Source organism: Nilaparvata lugens, chromosome 12 (genome assembly GCF_014356525.2).
Source record: "Nilaparvata lugens isolate BPH chromosome 12, ASM1435652v1, whole genome shotgun sequence".
Taxonomy (NCBI): Eukaryota; Metazoa; Arthropoda; class Insecta; order Hemiptera; family Delphacidae; genus Nilaparvata; species Nilaparvata lugens.
In genome coordinates this window covers 10,334,398-10,358,590 of record NC_052515.1, presented here as the reverse complement: position 1 = coordinate 10,358,590, position 24,193 = coordinate 10,334,398, and the positions used below count along the sequence as shown (strand labels likewise).

Genomic DNA, 24,193 nt, shown 5'->3' with positions numbered 1-24,193 from the left:
TAACGTGGACCTTACTATAGAGACACTGTTTGAAGGGAAACTGGACTTATCAAGGAGATTCCTTTATATCAAATACAGATTTTACCTTTCAAATGGAAAAGACTAAGAAATTGTCAAAAAACCACAGATTCATTGATACGTAGAAAGACCGGTTTCGGTCTTTATCAGAGTTTATCAGAGATGGACAATGGTGTAATCACCGAAACCGGTCTTTATAAGTATCAATTAATATGTGGTTTTTTGACAATTTATTAGTCTTTTTCATTCAATATGAATAGTTACCTCAATATCAACTTCTAAACTGCACAAAAAGAAAAACAAAATTAACCTTTATACCTTTACATACAGATTTCTTTCAACAACTGCAGTATTGGACTCCAATACAATAAAGATTTTTTAAAATAATTTTTCAAATTATTAGATAAATCAATTTAATAATTATAATTAGATGATTGATTCAATTCAATAATTCTATCTAATCATAATAATTTATTTTATAATGATATATTATTAGAAAGATAAAAATATTATTAGTACCATCTGCAAAAAAAAAAAAATGGTAGGAACGAGATTTGAACCTGGGTCCCACAGTGTGAGAAGCCACGGTCTAACCAACTTGGTCACCATATGCTCGTAACAATAGATGCGAAAAAGTATGAACATGAATTGCTGTATCTTTAAAGACACATCCTTTCTGGATTGAGGTTAGTTTAAGGTTTTTTCAAATTTCAAAAAAACCAGAGGTCTTATCAAAAACCTTACACATACGTTCAATTTGTTTCAAAGAACTTGTTTCAAAGAACTTGCATACCAAATTTCATCCAAATCGAACAATAACTGCGACTGTAACTGCAGTACAAACAAACAAACAGACAGACAAAAGCCGAACGAGTCGAAACTAAGACCTCAGCTTCGCTTCGGTCAATAATTCAATCAAATCATACCAACGATTAAGGTAGGAACAAGAGGTTAATCAGCAAGAAACTATTCCTTTCTATTACTATCTGTTAACGTAAACAGATAATAGACCTACTGATAGAGCAATCAATGAACATCGTTTTTTAGAGAACATTATCTACGCACACAAGAGGAAAATACATGCCATTGTTATCTCTCCTCAGACGACAATGAACAGATAGATATGTTTTTAATCTGTTATTTTATATTTAGAACTTTTTAAAAAAGGGTAGTATGATGTATAATTATTTTTGAACGAAAATCCTAATTAAATGCTGTAAATCATCCCTGAGACTTCTGCTATTGCAAATATTGACAACAGAATAAACATGCTAGATGGAAACAGCTAGCGCTCATCGAATTTCCATCTAGCTGTTTACCCTGTTGTCAATATTTGCAGTGGCAGAAGGGCATCTTTGGGGTGATTTACAGCATTTAATTGAGATTTTCGTTTAATAATAATTATTCATTAATTAGCATTTGAACAAATGCAACTTCCAATTTATTTCCATCTGTACTATGATGTTATTCTATAAATAGACAATGAACGGATATTATTGTATTGAAAACATTATCACGAACAGATTACAATGCTTGTATCTGTTTTGTGAAACGTTCAATCGAGTGTTTCCTGAGAAATGAGTGGAATAATTGAGGTTTTTTCTTGAATTTCAGCTGGTCGGTGGGGAGTTTGACATGGAATTGAATTTCATCATCCAGGATGCTCAAAACATCAGGCACATGCTCGAGCTACTGGACCACTGTCCACCCAATTTACAGGTAAGAAATTATGCAGAAATCAAAAATCTTTTGTGGTATTTTATAATAACTATCAACCGATTACTTTGAAAATATTCAAATTGTGTTTGATCTCCATGGTCAAGTTTTTAATTACTCATTGCTCATTTAAGATTTCATTTACTCTTTGTTTATTTCGTGGTAAAGTGATAGAGTGGACATTACTGTCCAAACTTCGCCACATCAACAAATGGAAAAGTCATTCCATTATCGGTCGATTAAATTGATAGAGTTTGATATTATCGATTGAATATTATCAACCATTTATTTAAAATTCAAATTTGTATGGCTTTTGTTGGTGGGGAGTCCCTAGCGGGAAGGTCTCACCTCACTGAATTTGAGCCAACATTGCGCCTTTTACGACTGTCATACTTCAGCCCGAACCAACAGTTTTACGTGCTCATCCGATAAACGGGAGTGAACTCAAATATGATATGAGTCATTAATCATTATGATGTGCTTCAGAATTACGGGAAAACAAATACAGGTTAAATCCTTGAATATCTTCATTTCCAAATTTGTGACACGTTTATGGGATCAAAAGCAGTTTAACACGGATTTAACTCGATCTAAGATTGAATCAAACGATTGTGGTTTACATTAATTGACCGAGCGAAGTGAGGTCTAAGATTCAAGTCGACGGTTTGGCATTTCTCTTGTTTAAATGTTCAAATGTTCAAATGCTTAAACGTTATATTATGTTTATATGTTGCGCATTTACGGCGAAACGCGGTCATAGATTTTCATGAAATTTGTTCCTTTTTAAATTGCACGTTGACGTATATAGAAGGTTTTTTTGAAATTTTTCGTGTCGGATACTTATAGTGTAAGGGACCTTAAGTTCCAAATTTCAAGTCATTCCGTTGATTGGGAGATGAGATATCGTGTACACAGACGCACATACACTAATACACCCACACACACACACACACAACACAACACACAACCACACACACACACACACACACACAACACACACACACACAACACACACCACCACACACAACACACATACAGACCAATACCCAAAAACCACTTTTTTGACTCAGGGGACCTTGAAACGTATAAAATTTAGAAATTGGGGTACCTTAATTTTTCGGAAAGCAATACTTTCCTTACTATGGTAATAGGGCAAGGAAAGTAAAACATGATAATTTCCGTTCTTATAGGTTTTATTAAGATTGAACATAACTTATCATACACAGATGATGAACATATGGTTGTCAAGTTCCGTTCAATAATAGAATCTATAAGACGGAAATAAACATTTTGTTAGAATCTGTAAGGACGGAAACATTTTGTTAATCACTTTAGTGTAAACGCAGCTTCATTGTAAGTTTTTGTCAGTTTTGTTTAATTTATCTAATTGCAATTCTAATAGAAAGTGAGGATTCTTCAAGAGAGGATGATAAAGTTTTCCTATTCAATATATTGCATCATTTAATAATTCAGTCATTGAATAATTCAATCATTAATCTTTACAAATCATACCAACGATTAAGGTAGGAACAACAGGTTAATAAGCAAGAACCTATTCCTTTCCCATGTCTGTTACAGATAATAGACCTACTGACAGAGCAATCAATATAACCATAGAGAAACAATAGCATAGAGAAACATAATACCTTATGCTATCGTTTCTCTATGATATAACTTAGTTATTTAGGTGGGTTCAGTACCACTGGAAGATCATTTTTATTCTTATAATAGTTTTGTTAACTAGCCTAAAGGAGTCAATCTCCAAAAGGGAGTAGCAAAATCATGGCAGTTCAATATTGAAAATTATTATTGAATATCAATTCCTTACAAAGAGATTACTTAAACTGACAAATCATGGTAAGTGATTTATTGTGAATGTAATCATTGTCAACTGGTATTCACAAACCCATCGATTTAAAGATTATTGGATAAAAACGACTCATTTGTTGAAACATTTAGAGTTTCTAGTTTCGGATGTTCCACCGTTTCAATCGCTGATAAACAGGGAGCTTAAACATTGAGAAGCAGAATAGCGTTTATCAGCGGTTGAAGCCTTTTGATTGACCTCAGCTTTAGATCAACGGAGGTTGAGCTGTACTGTCATTGGCCTAGATTATACAAGCTTCAGTATTCCATGTCTGCTCTCAACCAATGACAGTAGAGCACAACCCCCATTGGTCTACACTAATTGGTCAATCGTAGAGCTCCATCCGTAATATATATCATTCAGCTGTTTATTGTTCGAGCTATATAATATCTAGTAGAAATTATTCAGCTGTTTATTGTTCGAGGTATATAATATCTACTAGAAATATTGATATCTTTGTTCAACCAAAACAAGGAACTAATTTTTTTCAATATCGAGTGTTTCAAGAGGACTTGAATGGAATAATAACGGTTTTTTCTTGAATTTCAGCTGGTCGGTGGGGAGTTCGACATGGAATTGAATTTCATCATCCAGGATGCTCAAAACATCAGGCACATGCTCGAGCTACTGGACCACTGTCCACCCAATTACAAGGTAAGAAATTATGCCAATTAAAAAAAAACTTTTGTGGTATTTTATAATAACTATCAACCGATTACTTAGAAAATATTCAAACTGCGTGTGATCTGCATGGTCAAGATTTTAATTCCTCATTGCCCATTCATGATTCCATTTACTCATTGTTCATTGCTCATTTTGTGCTAGAGTGGTAGAGTAAACATTATTGTCCAAACTTCGCCACGTCAACAAATAAAAAAGTCATTCTATTATCGAACCCTACTGAGAGAGTTTGATACTAGTAGTTCTGTGAACAGTAGACCTCATGCAGTATTCTCATCCACAAGTACCTGATTGTAACTATAGACCTTATGGAAATACAGCAATAGACTGGCTTCTCCACACATCTGTGTAATCACTTGTCAGCTGATTTATGAGAATAATTCTATAGTCTGATCTTTACTCTAATATTGGCGTATGAAGGAGGCTCTTTTTTTTCCTTTTATATTATCCTTGAAATGCAAAATTTCCAAAACCTTGTATATACGTCGACGCGCAATTAAAAAAAGGAACATACCTGTCAAATTTCATGAAAATCTATTACCGGCGTTTCGCCGTAAATGCGCAACATAATAAAATATTTAAAAATTCAAACATTTAAACATTAAGAGAAATGCCAAAACCGTCGACTTGAATCTTAGACCTCACTTCGCTCGGTCAATTATCGATTGAATATTATCAATCATTCATTAAAAATTCAAATTTATATGACTTTTGTTGTTGGGGAGTCCCTAGCGGGAAGGTCCCACCTCGCCTGAATTTGAGCCAACATTGCGCCTTTCACGACTGTCATACTTCAGCCCGTACCAACAGTTTTACGTGCTCATCCGATAAACGGGAGTGAACTCAATATAATATGAGTCATTTATCATTATGATGTACTTCAGAATTACGGGAAAACAAATACAGGTTAAATCCTTTAATATCTCATTTCCAAATTTGAGACACGTTTATAGGATCAAAAGCAGTTAACATGGATTTAACTCGATCTAAGAATGAATCAAACAATTGTGGTTTTACATTAAAATTGACCGAGCGAAGTGAGGTCTAAGATTCAAGTCGACAGTTGCATTTCTCTTAATGTTTAAAGTTCAAATCTTCAAATATTCAAATATTCAAATGTTCAAATGTTTAAACTTTTATGTTTATATGTTGCGCATTTACGGTGAACGCGGCCATAGATTTCATAAATTCGACAGGTATTTCCTTTTAAATTGCGCGTCGACGTATATACAAGGTTTTGGAAATTTTACATTTCAAGGATAATATAAAGGAAAAAGTAGCCTCCTTCATACGCCAATATTAGAGTAAAAATCAGACTATAGATAATTATCCATCATAAATCAGCTGACAAGTGATTACACAGATGTGTGGAGAAGCCAGTCTATTGCTGTGTTTCCATAAGGTCTATAGTTTCAATCAGGTACTTGTGGATGAGAATACTGCATGAGGTCTACTGTTCACAGAACTACTAGTTTATTGAAGATATGCCATGTAGTCATGAAGCAAGCGAGATTAGAACAATTATGATCGTATTTATCATGTGTTACATAATTCTAAAATGTCGAATTTATTAATTATTGAGCTCCACAATTACGGGAAAAAAATACAGGTTTGATCCTTGAACATCTTTACTTCCAAATTCAAGGCACGTTTATAGTCTCAACAGCAGTTTAACAAAAAAATTACAAGTCCAGGATTTAATCAAGCGATTGTGGTGTAAATTGATGGAAGATAAACGTAGTTTAGATAAAACAAGCAAGATTAACACGATAATGTTCGTATTTGTTATGTGTTACAGCGCTATTTACGATGTAAATCATTGTAGCCATGATAAATTGAAGCCCTGGTTGTCAATGAACCCGTTATTAGTGATGTCTACTTGCCTCAATAATTTTGGGTGGTGAAAGACTTTTGAAAACAATGTGATAGGGTTGTTGATCTTGTTTTCCAAGGCGTAGGAGTGAATGAATGGAGAAAGAAAAAGATGGAGAATGGTTGGTTAGGCATGGGAAAGGAAGAAAGGGTAGTAGTTAGTGAGGAGTGAGTTAGATGAAGAAAGAGAGAGAATGATAAGGTGAGAGTAGAAGAGAGAGTGAGTGAGTGGGAGAGTGAAAGAGTGAGAGAGGAGGAGTGATAACTTACAAACAGCTGACTCCCAATGTATAGTCGGTAGCAATCTATTTTAACGAGATGCTCCATTATTCCAGTCGAGGAGTCCTATTCATGGTGACAAACTCATCTTCTACTATGCCTTTTCTCTCTCTTTTCATCTTCCTCTATCCGTTTCTCATTCTCTGTTCCCTCGCTCTACGCTATTTCTTTTCTTCATAACTCTTCCTTTCCCACTCACTCTCTTCCCTTTCTTTTTGCTATTCTCTTTCTCCAACTTTCTCTCTGACTCTGCCTCCTTTCTTTCTCCTTCTTCACTGTTCTATTCTTTTTATCTCGATCCTTTGCTAAACCTTTTCATCCGCGTTTTGTTTCTTTCAGCTTTCAGAGATATGAAGTACATCGAATATTATTGAGAATATTTATGTTAATCTATTCTCAACAAGTATTACAACAGTTGAAAATAGGATATTGTTTAAAGGATCTTTCCCCTGTATTTTTATCCATTCATTTTTGTATACAAAATCGTTACTTATCCATATGTGTATCTTCTTGACATCCTATCTTCTTGTTCACTTTTCTGTCACATTTTCTCTCCTTGTTTTCTCTTTCATCGTGTTTCTTGACTTTACTTCGACTTATTCCTTCTAGATTGAATACTTAGCTTCTCACATCTCTATCCTTATTTATCCTGATTATATACCTTTTACCTCTTCACTGTTCTCAGTTATTCAACTACCACGTCTCGTGTGTTTATGCAGATTCATGAATTGTAGACCTACTGATTTGCCTAATTGGTTTTTGATGTTTACTGCCAAGTTGGGAGCTATATTCCATCTCACTCTCTCTCTTCCACACTCTTCCACTCACTCACTCTCTCACTTTCTCTTTCTCTCTCTCTCTCTCTCTCTCTCTCTCTCTCTCGATCTATCTCTCTCTCTCTCTCTCTCTCTCTCTCTCTCTCTCTCTCTCTCTTTCTCTCTTTCTTCCCCTCTCTCTCACTATCCCTCTCTATCTATCTCTCTCTCTCTCTCTCTCTCAGAAGGGATTAATATATCCTCCTTGAATAGGTCTCTTGTGAGGGAAGGAGGGTGGCAAGCAGCAAGCACCCCTTAGCGACTCATTTACAAGCCCAGCTCTGTCGACTGGATTCTATTGATTGTGCTAAATTTGACTGCTGCATTCAGAAGGATGTAGCCTACTTTGTTTATTAGTTAAGATGAGTTTAATCTCTGGAGTGAATAGGTGTGAGACTAATATATTGTAATTTTTCATATTGAGGTATGGATGTTCATCGAGTGATGTATCCATTCTTTGAAATTGATCTATAAGAAATTGAGAATGATGCTTTGAATTTTCCAAAAACAAAAATATCTTCAGAAGATTTGAATGTCTATAACAGTAGAAATCTGAAACAATAGATTATAAATCTAAGACAATAGATCATATAAATAGAATAGAAACTTAAGACCACATATTATAGAAATAGAATAGAAATCTAAGATAATAGATTACAGAAATAGACTAGAAATCTAAGACAATAGATTATAGAAATAGAACAGAAATCTAAAGGTGCTTACAGATTTACGCGCCGCGAACATGAGCAATTCACTTTTAATCAGTATTTTAATCAGTGGCTATTATACTGTATTTTTACAGAAACGGTAAGATACAGATATAAAAGCTTGGCATCAGCTGATTAAAAGTGATTAGCCCATGATCGCGGCGCGTAAATCTGTACGCATCTTTAGACAGTAGATTTCAAAGAATTTCCAATACAGTAGCTATCTCCTACAGTTCTCGTTAATAATAATAGTGATTTTAGTATACTTTGATACAGAGAAATATCATGAGTTGCTAAAATAAAACAATCGATTGTAACTACCACAAATTACGTTATTTCTTCGAGTACAAATTTTTCAATAATTATTCTCCTTTCATTAGCCCTATTGTACTGCGGTGAAATTTGACTGCATGTTAAGGATATAGATCGTGATTGATGTCTTCTTCTTGTGGTTCCTATCCTTTTCGGATGTTGGCAACCAGCATGGCAAGCCTAATTTTGTCCACAGCCATGCGGAAGAGTTCAGCTGATGTTTTTCCCGTCCACTTTCTAAGGTTATGCAGCCAAGATATTCTTCTCCTTCCAGAACCTCTTTTATCCGATTTTTCTTTGGACGATTGTCTGGGGTAAAAAGTACCTGGAGTCGTACCTGATGATGTGACCCAGATATTGCAGTTTCCGGATCTTGATAGTGTTCATAATTTCCCTTTGTTTATTCATTCTTCTCAGTACCTCTTCATTAGTGACATATTCAGTTTATGATATCCTTAGCATTCTTAGATATATTTAGTGAATATAGTTGAATTTAGGTGATTATTACACTAAATTGTGACCTCCCCCCCCCAAAAAAAACACACACAATGAGCTTCGGTTGACGTGTGGGTTCTTTGAACCTTTGGATCCTTGAATCCGTTCCTTCAAAAACATAACCCAAAACGTATCTCTTAGGTTGAATATGGTGGGGAGTTACTATGGAGTTAGCTGGTGTAAAGTTTTCTGGATCATTGAATAAGAAGGGTGTTTGAAATTGATAAAGGGAAGAATGTGGATTTTCGGGAAGATGAACGATATTTTTTGTTAGTTTTTGAAAATTTCAGATTATATTTCTTCTAGTACTCATACTATAGTACTATAGCTAATGGATAAATATGATTCATGGTTCATGAGAAGTTTTTGATAATCTTTAGGCTACGTTGAGTTTCAAGATCGATCGATCTAAAATACTTGAAAGTTTCAAATCCCACCCTTCCCATGTTATCCCAGCTTAGATATAAGGTGAAGATTTACGGAGAGAAAGGCTATGTTGACGGGGTTGGCTAAGAGTTGTTGATTTATAACCATCTTCCTTTCAGAAACTTACTCCGTCCAAGCTGAAATTCTTTAGCTATCTTACTTTTTCAAACCTTATTCATTGAGTTTTTATCCTTGGAAATTTATTCTTTCAGAATGTTTTTGTTGAAACCTTGCTATCCTCTGTCAACTCTTGTCCTTGATTTTTCTTTTAAAATCTTCCTTGGAACGCCATTTATTTTTTCAATTTCTACATACACATTATATTTTTAATAAAAATATAAATCTGATAACCCTTTTCAAAATGATTTTGTCACGACATGTTGTGGCTATATAATGCCATTATCAAGTGATAAATATTATACACTATATTATTCTATATTATACACTAATATTCTTATTTCCTACAGTTACGTTGAAAAGTGGCCATTGCTGCACTGATTACAGAACGCAAAGAATCACTTTTCCGCTCTAGTGCGGGAAAAATTTTCTGCACTCCAGATTTGCAACATGGCAACGCAAAATACTTAGTAGGTTATATGGAGCAACAGTGCGCAAAATCAAAATGAAGTTGGTAACAGTGACTGCTGTGGCTGCTATAGTGAGCAGAGGTGCAACCAAGCACAACGAGCAAATTATTAATTAGATATTATAACCAAGGACAACGAGGACTTCAGATTTTAGGATTAAGGTTTTATCAATAATAAAATTACACAGAAAAACATTTGATGGATTTCAGGCAATTTTACCATAATTACCCACTTTTCATATTCAATGGTAACTGTAGGAAAAACTTAATGTGAAATACGTGCGCAAAGTTCCTCTGCTGCACTCAAGAAACCATTCCGCCCTCGCCTACGGCTCGGGCGTAAACGTTTCTTTCGGTGCAGCAAACTGTCACTTTGCGCACTAGTTGCACAAATAACTATTCCCCAATTACTTGATAATGGCATTATATAGCTGAGACATGTCATCACAAAATAATTTTGAAAAGGGCACACAGATTTATATTTTTATTCAGAATATAATGTGTATGTAGAAATTGAAAGAATTGGAGTTCCAAGGGAGATGATAAAAAAAATCGAGGGAGAGATCGAGAGAGACAAAGAATAGCAAGGTTTTAACAAAAACATTCTCAAAGAATAAAAATTCCAAGAATAAAAACTCTTTATTATTTGAACTTTTTATTTATATTCAAGATTAGCCCTAAAGAAAAAAGACATTATATTCTGCTTGATAAACATATCTTTCATAAGTAGTTCTGTTGGAATAGTTTGTGAAATAGCACGGAAAAAGCATTATTGTGAATTAATGGACACTATCATCAAAGAGGATATAAGTTTTAATTTATACAGTTGAATAATATTATCGTCTATTTTTCAGGCTTCCTCTGAAGCCAACATCTCTGCCATATTTTCTAAATCGTGACATCATCATCGGATAGAAAATTTCAGAATGTATCTATTTCAGAAGGATGTGAATTATTAATCATTAAAATCGTAAACTCCAGCTGCGCTCCCGCGTGAAATAGACACAATCTGCTATGAAAACAATGTAAACAACTCTACAGAAAAGTTTTCTATCTGATGCTGACGTCACGATTGGAGATATGGCAGAAGATGATAGCTTCATCGACTTTCGGTATGAAATAAAATAGGCCGTGTCTATTCTATAACTGGTCTAAGGTGTAACCCTATCTAAATTTGGGAGAGGAATAGCACAAGGTTACCTTATTTTTACTTTCCTTGCCCTATTACCATAGGTAAGGAAAGTATTGCTTTCCGAAAAAATAAGGTACCCCCAATTTCTAAATTTCTATACGTTTCAAGTTCCCCTGAGTCCAAAAAAGTGGTTTTTGAGTATTGGTCTGTATGTGTGTGTGTGTGTGTGTGTGGTGTGTGTGTGTGTGTGTGTGTGTGTGTGTGTGTGTGTGTGTATGAGTGTATGTGCGTCTGTGTACACAATATCTCATCTCCCAATTAACGGAATGACTTGAAATTCGGAACTTAAGGTCCTTACACTATAAGGATCCGACACGAACATTTTCGATCAAATGCAATTCAAGATGGCGGCTAGAATGGCGAATATGTTGTCAAAAACAGGGTTTTCCACGATTTTCTCTCGAAAACGGCTCCAACGATTTTGATCAAATTCATACCTAGAAAAGTCATTGATAAGCTCTATTAACTGCCACAAGTCCCATATCTGTAAAAATTTCAGGAGCTCCGCCCTATCTATTCACGTTTGATTTTAGATTCAATTATCAGGCTTCAGATACAGTTCAAACAAAAAAAATAAGTGGAAAAGATTGAGCATGAGAATCTCAACAATTAATGTTAAGTGACATTTTCACCTAAATTGGAAATAAGCTCGAAATTCGAGAAAATGAGATTATCCAATTATTGCAAACTGTTGATTCTATTAAATGTTTCACTATGAAGAGATAGCAGACCTCGTGTGTCTCCAGCGTTATTGCCCTGTCACCAGCTGGCTCAAATCTTTGAATAGTAGACTTGAGATGTGCGGGAACACCAGCGTCACGTGATCAATTTTCATAACGGCAAGGAAAGTTGTGTGAGTGCGCCACACCAGATTTTACTCATTGTATGAATCAATAAAGAATAAAGAGTAGTGTGAAGAGAGATGCAAATTTTTCAATCAGTGTCCCACAAATCTCTTGCACTGGGTGTGATTTTATGTATTCGATCACACTGTATCCCGTTCAAGGAAGCGCTGTTTTTCGCTATTGCATTGCTGCCATAAATAGTCGGCGAGACAATAGCAAAAGTTGGTGCATTTGTCTTTTTAATTGTTGACGGCGAAAGGCCGGCCAGCTGATAAATCACCCTGTTAGATCGTCACTTGATGCTAAAACAACATTCTGAAGATAGGCAAAGTTATATAGTGAGGTCCACGTTATAATGACAGTATTTGATCAACTTTGGTTTTGCAATCCTTGTCTATCATTCGACAAAGCCGGTGGTACTATCCTTTTCTAGGTCCTCAACGAAGCCAATTATGTTGTTGACAATGTAGAAATATAATTAATTAATGCAGAGAATCGGCATTGTTATTCTTCTATCTTTATCCACTGCCATTATAACGTGGACCTCACTATAGAGGGGAAGTTTAAAGAGCAGCAATCGAATGGTAATGTTGCCACTTTTGTTTTGTATTTATCTTTCGGGTTCTCTGGTAATCTTCTTTCTTTGTTTATTTATCTTCTTCTTCTAATTCCTATTTATCTTAACGGCTTTCTTCTCTCGCTTGTCCTCCTTCTTCCACTCTGATCATTCATACTTTTTCTCTTTCTCTTCCCACTCTACCACCACCTCCTCAGCCAACTCCTTCTCCCCCTCCTCCTCACCAAACACCTCCTCTCCAATAATACTCTCACGTCAGTCTCATACTCTTCCTCTCCCTCTTCTTTCTGTACATCTATCTCTCACAACTCTCTCTCCTCCTTCACCTCCTTCTTTTCCTTCTCCTTCTCTTCCACCTCCTCTTCCTCCTCCTCCTCCTTCTCATCCTCTTTTCCCCCCTCTTCACATCATCTTCGTTTGGTACCTTCTCTTTTTGCTTCTCGTAATTCTCCTCAAATTCCTCTACGTTATCCTCCATACTTGTCCTCCTCATTCATCTTTCCCCCTTTCTTCACCTGCTCCACCAACTCCATCTTCACTGATTCTTCTTCTCATTTCTTCAACCTCATCAACCAACGAGAATACTCTCTCTTTTTTTCTTTTCTATTCATCACTTCCTTTCCATTATCCTCCTCCCTTCCTCTTTCTTTTTCTTCTTCTCCTTCTCCGCTCTCACCTTCACCAACTCCTACTTCTTCACCACTTTATTCCCCCTCCCTCCACCTTCTTCCCATCTCACCTTCTTCTCTCCCACCTCCCACTCATCCTTTTCTCCTCCCTACAGCTCTTACTTCGTCTCATTCGCCTCCTAGCTCTCATCTTCCTTCCCTCTCTGTTCAGCTTTTCAAAACGCTCATAAATTTTGAATTGCCCAATTTCCTCTTTTTCCGTCTTCTGTCTTCGCTCTTCCTCTGATCTTTGTGATCTTTGTCTGTGTTTTGTGCTGTCATTCGCTACTCGAAAGCAAACATAATTTATTCTTTTCTAAGAGCTTTCATTGAAGGAGGTGTTTAGGAAAGTACGGCCCTTACATTAGTGTTGTGACGAAAATGCATGTAAGTTTTTAATGAGCCTTTTCAAGTAAATGGCTTGACATAAACGATACCTCGATGGTGTTCCACTCCTAGTTGTGTGGTTATTTCGTGTTGTCCTCAGAAAATATCGAGTAGATGAATCCACTCTTCTTCTTCTTCTTCTCTTCTTCTTCTTCTTCTTCTCTTCTTCTTCTTCTTCTTCTTCTTCTTCTTCTCTTCTTCTTCTTCTTTTCTTCTTCTTCTTCTTCCTCTTCTTCTTCTTCTTCTTCTTCTTCTTCTTCTTCTTCTTCTTCTTCTTCTTCTTCTTCTTCTTCTTCTTCTTCTTCTTCTTCTCTTCTTCTTCTTCTTCTTCTTCTTCTTCTTCTTCTTCTTTTCTTACTTGAAACTCATAGAAAATATTCACAATAGTATAAAACTATACATATATCTACTATATTTACAAAAATAATTACACACTATATATCATCTACTCTGAACATACGATTAATCAGACGATGGAATTATTCATAATTAATCAGCTGACAAGTGGATTATTCATTGCATGCATTACACAGACGTCAGGAGAAGCCGTGTCTATTTCTATAGACCCTATGGTTTCAATATTTTGTTCTGCAGTCATAGCATTATTATGCTTGCCCATCAGTATCAATAATCCCACATTTGAAAAAACAAATTTAAAAGGTGATGAATATTTTCATCAAATGGAAAAATTATCACGGAACTGGATGAATTATCATATGGAAATAACTAAATAATATTTCCATCACTAACAAATAATATTCATAACTAAATAATTTTCAAATATTTGAGGAATATTTTCATCAGATGGGAAGATTATCACGGAACTGGATGAATACAAATGGAATACAAATTAAAACGTGAGCTGAGTTTGTTAACATTTCAAACAGGTGACATCAGATACTTGTGAATGAGGAAACTTTGTGAGGTCTACTGTTCACAGAACTACTAGTATAGTTGAAGATTTAGTAGGAGAAGGAGTTACTAAGGAGAAGGATTAAGAAATTTAGGTATGATGTAGTGAAGATTATTGAGTGCAAACTCGCAATCTATTTTCTCATGTTTCTTTAGTATATTTTTATTAGTTATTATATTATGTAAAACTGTAGGTACACTCACCTTTCATAGATGCAAAAGATGAGCACAATCTCAGAGGCAGCTCCGTTTTTGTCACAAAATAGAGATGACTTAGCAAACTAATCTCTAGAAATTCAAAAACTCAACTGTGTCAAATTATTGAATTATATATCTTTGAAACTGGTCATTCTAGAAAGCAGTATAGGTAAGTTAGCACAAAAATCGGTAGAAATTCGAGAATTAACTGATGAGTTATCACTACCATAAATCTTAACTCGAGTCCGCTCCACCCACCAGACCAAATCTGTTTTTGGCAAAGGGTTAGCCCTCCCTCCACCCTTGTCAAAGAAAGAAAAACTCGGAAAACTGCCTGGTAATCCGTGGAAATTCAGTTTTCCCGAACAAAGATTTATTTTATAGCTAATAAAAGTCCGAGATAGAAGATAAATTCGTCCAGGTCCACGGTAAAAAGGCATTGGGGATATATTCTTCAAAAACCGGGAGCTTTTCCGAGGGTGGAAAAGTTTATTAAGTTGGAAAAGTTATACTTTGGCGAGCCAAATCCCATACGGGAAAAGGTGCTGAGGCTAGACTGGAAGTTGGCAGACTGTTCAGACATGAGAAATGATGTTGGGCAAGATTATGACTTACAGGCGGGATTTTGGTGAATGGAATTTGGAGTGTAGGAGAGAGAACACCAAGTTATTCAATAAGGTATTCACATGATGTTAAAGTTGGATTCAAGGTTGGATGGGTTGTGTAGAATGAAACTTGTTTGAAATAAATGAAGATCCAATAAAATATAATATCGGGGTACTTAGCTTCGCTCCGGAGTACAAAAGCATAGGAGCATAGTTTATATTTATTTATTGATGAACAAAACACAATTCTTCAGAATGATTGGGGATAGACTAATAGGCACAGCCCAAAACTGTTTCTTACCCGAATTTTAATTTATACAATTATAATTATAATTTATACGAATTTTAAAGTTGTTGATAACTTTGGTGTAAACCCAGGTTTAGATTGTTTACAAACCAAATTGAATAACAAAATAACACCACTTACTAATCACTTAAAACTGTGAAAATAATGATTAACTTTGAAAATTTTAATATACTATGATATTTAGAATTATACACTTTGTTTGCTAAAATATTTGTTAATATAAATAAAAAAAGGGACCGTGAATAAAATCATTTATCCTTGATCATTTCAACAAATCAGATATTTTGATCAAGGTGATTAAAATTCCTATATTAAAATTCCTTGATCAATTATCTGATTGATTGCAATAGTTCAACAGCCGAACATAATTCTGTCTCACTCCCACACACGCATTCGCATCTTCCTTTATCGACAGACGACGAAATTAGCAGCTGTTTTTCCAAGGATGAATAATTATTATGTCCTTTTAATGTCCTTTAGCGAATTTTCACAGGGATGAGAGCTAGTGCAATCGATTTTTCATATCATAAACCTTATATGTTCCGAATTTCGTGAAAATCGTTGGAGCTTTTATAAACTTTCTACTCATGATATTTTTCAAAGTTTTTCGATTGGTATATCATTAAGCTTCCAAAATGAAAAAGTTTTCTCAGGAAAACATTACTTTTTGAGATATGAGCGTCTAAATTTAAAATTTTTTGGGACAGAACATTTCAAATTCGGTAAGAGATAAATCCGTGATATTAAAAGGATAGATTCTTCATGGTATTTTTGATCTAGTGAAACAAACATTTTCTGAAAATTTCCATTTTTAAGATAGTTATTAAATTCACTAAAAATAACTTTTTGTTGAGTTTTTTTTGGTAAATTGAATAAATTTTTCAAAAATTGATATTTTCAGAAAATTTTTGTTTTACTAGATCAACAATACCATGAAGAATTCAACCTCCAAATGTCATAGATGAGGTGAAATGTTCTATCCCTAAAATTCAAACTTCAGGCGCTCATATCTCAAAAAAATAATGATCGGAAAAAATGTTTTTCTAATAAACCTTTCAAATTTTGAAGAAAAACTTCGAAAAATATCACGAGTAGAATAGCTATTTATGTATTAAGAGCGTAATGCGCGACTTTATCACGCGACGCGAAGCGGAGCGTGATAATTTTGCTAGAGCGATAAAGAAGCATTACGCGCGAATTAGATGCAAAATTTTTTCTACAACTGCCCAAACCTGTTAAATTACTCATATCGGCGGAGTTACAATTACCAACTTTTTAGGTTGAGATCTGACCTTTTGGCGAGCTGCTTACCATCAGCTGATTAGCTTGCGTAAAGAAACTCTTCTGCGCATGTGCGAATGATTACCGAGCGTAAAGAAAATCTACTGCGCATGAATGGGGCGCAGCTTCTGAAATTTTTACAGATATGGGACTTGTGGTAGTTGATAGAGCTTATCAATGACTATTTTAGGTATTAATGTAATCAAAATCGTTGGAGCCATTTCCGAGAAAATCGAGAAAACCCCTGTTTTTGACAACATTTTCTCCATTTTAGCCGCCATCTTGAATCGCATTTGATCGAAATTGTTCGTGTCGGATCCTTATATTGTAAGGACCTCAAGTTCCAAATTTCAAGTCATTCCGTTCATTGGGAGGTGAGATATCGTGTACACAGACGCACATACACTCATACACACACACACACACACACACACCACACACACACACACACACCACACACACACACACACACACCACACACACACACACACCACACACACACACACACACACACACCACACACACACACACACAGACCAATACCCAAAACCACTTTTTGGACTCCGGGGACCTTGAAACGTATAGAAATTTAGAAATTGGGGTACCTTAATTTTTTTGGAAAGCAATACTTTCCTTACCTATGGTAATAAGGCAAGGAAAGTAAAAACAGTTGACTTCATCAAATTAGAGTTTCTTAAGATCCAATATAATATAAACTTGATTCTAAAGCTGCGTACACATATACGCTCTTCCAACCCGCATCGAGCACGCTCCTCCCTCGTACCGTCATCGTACCGCCCTCGTTCCTCCATCGAACCACAGTCGCGCCGCCCACGCACCCATCATGGACGTTACGGAAGATGTTAGATCTTCTCGCGTTCCCCGGTCGAACCATTGTTGCTCGCCGGTGGATCATCAATCGCTCTGCTGGAGTGACGTTCGGTTGCGGAGCAGAGCGAAAGTCTGTACGCACCTTTATATAAACAACATTCCATTAATGTTGACTTCATAAAATTAGAGTTTCTCAAAGTACTTACTATAATGGAACAAGAGTTTTACAACTAAAAAAGCAAGTCACATTAGCCTCATATTTCTATTCAATACTACATTTTGAGAGAGGGGACTACTGAGACTGTCATTCATCTCGCTTCACTAACTTGCATGTAATTCAATTTGCCTGGCAGCCTTGTCCTTTCATCATCAAAATTCCATCCTCATTCCTTCCTAAATCTGTCTCCATTTATCAGAATAATCTTCAAAATTGAAAAGTTCACAAAATCTCGACGTCCCTCAAGCCTCGTTCGCCACTTATCAATCTTCATCTCATGATTTTCCATTTCTCCTCCACCTCCACCTACGTTTCCCTTTCTACTCCTCCTCCTCATCCTACTACTTCTCCTCCTCCTCCTCCTCCTCCTCCTCCTCCTCCTGCTCCTTTTACTACATCAATCGAAGGAGGAGAGAAAGAACAAGAAGAAGGATGAGAAAGAGGACGAGAAGGAGAGCAAGAAGGAGAAGAAGAAGAAGATGATGAAGAAGAAAAAGATGAAGAAGAAGAAGAAGAAGAAGAAGAAGAAGAAAGAAGAAGAAGAAGAAGAAGAAGAAGAAGAAGAAGAAGAAGAAGAAGATGATGAAGCGAGTAAAGAGAACGGCGGGACCCGTTGGTTAATTGAAAAAGTTTGTTGAAACTGTGTAGAATGATAGAATTGCAGGCAGCCAGCTCCGTTCCAATATTTTATGATAATTTCATAGTTGAGTATTAGCAATCGCAGGCTACTACTTTATTGATGCAACTCTACTCTTCTCTTTTATTCCATAACTTCTATTCATGTCGATTCATGGCATTCACTGGAAAAATCAAAGATTCAACAAGAGCACAATGGAGAGAGGACAACTGAATTTGGTTCGATGGTATTTTTCGCAAATCTCAAACATCACAGTACCATAGAGAAACAATAGCATAAGTAGATATCCCATGGTATAGGGCGTTTATGTCGCAAATTTTACTGTTATCTCAAGCTGATAGTCCACGTAGTTCTTTCCTGTGAAGCTTTATGACGCTGGTAGTTTCTCATACACTCTTACCTGGTCAAAACAGTAAAAATCTACAATAATCGGCTTGAGATAACAGTAAAAGTTGCGACATAAACGCCCTATACCATGGGATATCTACTTACGCTAATTTTTCTCTATGACAGTACTTTCTTAAAATGTATGAAATCAGGACTACTTACGTATTTTTATTTATAAAATAGAATTATTTTAGTACCCTGTTTTGAAAATAATCACCATCTTCAGGTTGTGAAGATTTTGTGACTAGTTGTAACAGCCTGTGCTTTTATAATTAAGTTTGTTTTTCGGTAGGCTAATTCTTCGAAATTATATTTTTAATATGTGAATATTCCCTATTTTAGTTATAATAATGTGAAATATTTCTTCTATGTTTAGTTTTGAAGCATCTAAATTTTGAAATGACATGTAAAGCATTATGTTCTAGTTGAAATACTAAACTACAAATCTACTTTGTGAAAATACTTGAGGACTGAACTATTTGTGAATTGAAGAACCTATTTCGGACTATGTGTTATCTCAATTTGGGAGAGGAATAGCTCAAGATTACCTTATTTATCCTGTCCGTATCATTTTGATAATGTACTTTTTGTATAAATGAATTAAGTTTTTTAAATTGTATCCGTCATCTATTATTCTATTTTTTTTCAAAGAGTACTATAATAATTCCATTTTATATATCACAGTACCTATTCTCAACCTTCATCATACTTCAAAATAATTTTGGAAATTTCTAACAATATTGTTGTTGAACTTGTATTACATCTATTGATTTTATGAATTTCATAACCAAAAAACTAACAACTCCAATTGTTAATGTATTTTAATAATGTTTCAAATGCTGTAACCACACACTACTATTCACAATAATAGAATTTAGTTAATTCCTCAATTATTTCATCAATAATTCTTCAATTATACCATCAACAATTCCTCAATTATTTTATCAATAATTCCTCAATTATTTCATCAATAATTCCTCAATTATTTCATCAATAATTCCTCAATTATTTCATCAATAATTCCTCATCATTTCATCAATAATTCCTAAATTATTTCATCAATAATTCCTCAATTATTTCATCAATAATTCCTCAATTATTTCATCAATAACTCCTCAATTATTTCATCAATAATTCCTAAATTATTTCATCAATAACTCCTCAATTATTTCATCAATAATTCCTAAATTATTTCATCAATAATTCCTCAATTATTTCATCAATAATTCCTGAATTATTTTATCAATAATTGTGTACCATTGATTGATCAAGCCTATTCGAATGGCTTCAATTCTCTATTGATCATTATGTTCACTCTTCTTATTTTACCTATTCTCCAACTCATCCCCGCGTCCAAACAAGAATTTCGGAATGCTCTTACTTTGGAAATTAACTTTGTAGATTCCTTGATACTTTATGGAAATCTCCTGCTAAAACTCATTTTTATATTATATACTAAGTTCTTTACTAACGAGATTTTTCTCCTCGAAAATCCATTACAGCTTATTTCCGTTTCAATTTCACATCGTAGTTGACTCATTTTCAGACACGTTTCAGGAGAGAAAAAATGTAATCAACTTTAATATAATCACTTATTTAATACGCTCGAAGTGGGAGGGGGGAGGAACGTAAGAGAAGAACTTTCTCACACCTACATTTTTCTGATACTCTCAAGAGAAAAAAGATTTACAATTTTTCACTCTACGATAAATTTCTTTTTCTACAACTGCGCCTAAAGAAAGGATTTACATACTCAATTCTCCTCGTAAAACAGCTTATTTCTGAGGAGAATCTACTTTTTCGCTCGCTAACCATCCGCGCATACGCAGTAGATTTTCTTTACGCTCGCTTATCATTTGCGCATGCACAGAAGAGTTTCTTTACTCTCGCTAATCAGCTGATGATAAGCAGCTTGCCAGAAGACAAACCACTCTCGGTCAGATCTTAACCTAAAATTTCGTTAATTGTTCCGACTCTGCAGCTATGATGGATATCAGTGTAGACGAATAAATTATTATTAACTCCGCCAGATATAAGTGATTTAACAGGTTTGTGCAGTTGTAGAAAAAAATTTGTACGTAATTCGCGCGTAATGCATCTTTATCGCTCTTGCAAAATTATCAATGTTTACAATAAATGTTTTGCGCGAGCGATAAAGTCGCGCATTACGCTCTTAATACATAAAAAGCTATTTTCAATTTTGAAACCTTGAAAGGTTCGGAGAATACGTGTTCAGAATATGAAGCTGATTGATCAATTCTTACTAAAGTTATTGTAGAACATAAAAACAGACGGACACAGGTTTGGTCTTCAATCCCTGACAAGTTGAGGGCGGCAATTTTAATAACTTTAAGTACCACTTACCTGAATTATATTTTGTAATAGATAATGATTTTTTTTTTAAATAATTGAGGAGAAATATAATTTCAAAAATTTCTATCCATCCCATCAAAAGTAAGGAAAAAATTCAAAAAAGTCAGACAGAACTCTACAGTTTTCAAATTTGAGAAGAAAAAATTCAAGACTATCAAGGGAAAAAATTGATACCTTCCCTTCTACCCTGTCATTAAAGTGGTAAGACAATTCGAAAGAGCCTAGGTAAATGATAAGACTTTTAAACACGTAGAGAGAAATTGAGACTTTCCACTTTTTTCCTGTCGGAAGTGAGATGAAATTTGGAAAAGGCAGAGTATAAATTACACTTTAAGGTAGAAAATACAAGACTCTCTCAATAACTGTCGTTCGCTTACTCTCTTTCTCACTCTCTCGAGACAAAACTCTCTCACTCCTCTCACTTTCTATCTCTCACTTCTCTCACTTTCTCTATCAAACTCTCTAACTAACTCCAACACACACTCTCTCTGTCTTCTCTCACTTTCTATATCTATCTCACTCTCTCCAACATACACTTTCTCTCTCACTGTCTCACTCCCTCTCTCTCATTGTCTCTAGCTCTCTCTCACTCTCTCTCACATTGTCTCTAGCTCACTCTCTCTCCTCTCTCTCTCTCTCTCTCTCTCTCTCCTCTCTCTCTCTCTCTCTCTCTCTCTCTCTCTCTCTCTCTCTCTCTCTCTCTAGCTCTAACCCGGTCGTGTGTTGATGGGAAGGATATTTTTTATATCCTTCTAGGAGAATCGACAATTATTTGTTGAAACACCGCCGATTTAAGAAGTTACATCACATTATTATATTATCGTTATTCTAATTGCATTTCCATATTTATTCTCATTGATTAATTTTTCATACTTTGTAAAATTCTTTGAATAATTAGCATTACCGTCGTTCAATGTAAATTAGTGTATAAGTCAGTAAATATTGTAACATACATAAATAAAGAAATCTAATCCAATCTAATCTCTCGAGACAATCCTCTCTCACTCCTCTCACTTTCTCTATCAAACTCTCTCATTCTCTCACTTTTTCTATCAATCTCTCTCACTCACTCCAACCCACACTCTCCCTCACACACTCTCACCCCTGTCTCTCTCTTCTCTCACTTTCTTTATCTATCTAACTCTCTTAGACACACACTCTCTGTCACACACTCTCATACTCTCTCTTTTGGTAGAGAGTTAGTGGGAAGGATACTTCGAATATTCTTTCCAAAGGATGGACATTGATATGTCCAAAGCTCCGCCAATTTATGTAGATGTATGACAATATTATCTATTTTATCTATAGTTATTACAAATTGTTTTTTTTCATATTATATAACTTACAGCTCAATAATCATTTTCTTAGTTTATATTTTGTAAATGCATCTATAATTTTGCCGTATTGTAAGCTATTGTATATAAGTGTATAAGCCAGTATATATTGTAATCTACATAAATAAAGTACTCAATCAATCAGTCAATCAATTCTCTCACTTTTTCTATCAATCTCTCTCACTCACTCCAACCCACACTCTCACTCCCTGTCTCTCTCTTCTCTCACTTTCTTTATCTATCGAACTCTCTCTAACACACACACACTCTCTCTCACACACTCTCATACTCTCTCTCTCTCTCTATTTTTTTAATCTATTTTTTCTGTTTTCTTATGTGGATTTTTCTTCTATTGTAAAGGGTTGTGTGGTAGAGAGGACCAGGAGTCCTAACTCCGCCCTAATAAAGGCATAATATATAATCAATCCATCAATCAATCTCACTGCATCTCTCACCCTCTCTTTTATTGTCTCTAGCTCTTACTCTTACTGTCTCTTTCTCTCTCTCTCTCTTAAACTCACTAGCTCTACACGTTTCAAAAATGGAGAGGAAAAATTCGAAACCCTCGACTCTTCAGAGAGTGATTCATTCGAAGGCTAATGAGTTTATATCTCATCCAAGTGCTTTGGCCCCTTGGGGGGTTCAGCAAGGCAACCAGCCACTTCTGCAACAGCCTTGGGGGAATATTAGCAAGAGTGATGAGCATCTTATGAAGGCCTTAACGGCTGGAAGGCCGCACTAGTGCCCCGTTAAATTACCAGATAAAACTAATTACGAGGTTGTAATGATAATTGCGATTACGCTGCAAGATGGAGTTCCAGCTGAAATCTAGCTTACAGCTTAAAGAGGTTCCCTGACGAGCGGTTAGGATCAGTTACCATGACAACCGTTTCTAGTATTTAAGTCAGTATGTTCTAGTATTCCCGATACTGCGATTAACTTGAACCAACTCTTGAATTAAAACTGCTTTATCGCCACACTGCAGAAAAAGCAGCTGTTTTCCAGTCCCTACGTAGATCTGAAAGACATTGTTTGCAGACGACTCTCGTCTGACGTCAGAACAGGTTTCTTTCCGGCCTAGACCCTTTTCAGCCGCTTACATGGAACTAAGAAAGGTGATCAAGAAACAGCTGATAAAAAACTTTTCATTATTTGTGTTCATTATTCAATATTTAAAACATTTATAATAATATCATCTTATTGTCATTTGAAAGAATAAAAAAGTATAAACTCAACGTCCCACATAATTATTGAACATCATCTTTTAGGTTATTTAGACAAATCAGAATAAGAAATAAAAATACTTGGACAATTTCCTGATATTCAGATTACCTCAGATTTGCTAGAGCTATCACCTTCCACTCTGCTTTCGGAAGTGCTTAGTAAACACTATTCTATATATATATATATATATATATATATATATATATATATATATAATATATATATATTATATATATATATAATATATATATATATTGTTTATTTTGTGTGTGGCGAAAAATAGCGTTCCCACCACGGGCAAAAATGTTTTTCCGGCTCTCAATGTTTTTCCGGCTTGAAATCCGATTTCGAGCCGGAAAAATCTCATTTTCTGCTCTAGGTGCGAAATATACTATTACACCAAAGTTATAAACAAAATGTTTATTTTTCTGTCATAGATTCTAT

At 35.1% G+C, this 24,193-nt stretch overlaps 1 protein-coding gene across 1 annotated transcript in view; it reads left to right on the top strand.

Moving 5' to 3' along the window:
* The window catches only part of LOC111052237 (neurobeachin), a 790,401-nt gene that overhangs the window by 343,965 nt on the left and 422,243 nt on the right, over nt 1–24,193 (top strand). The window contains 1 exon segment of the mRNA XM_039439449.1: nt 1,633–1,737. Coding sequence (XP_039295383.1) covers nt 1,633–1,737 — 105 coding nt within the window.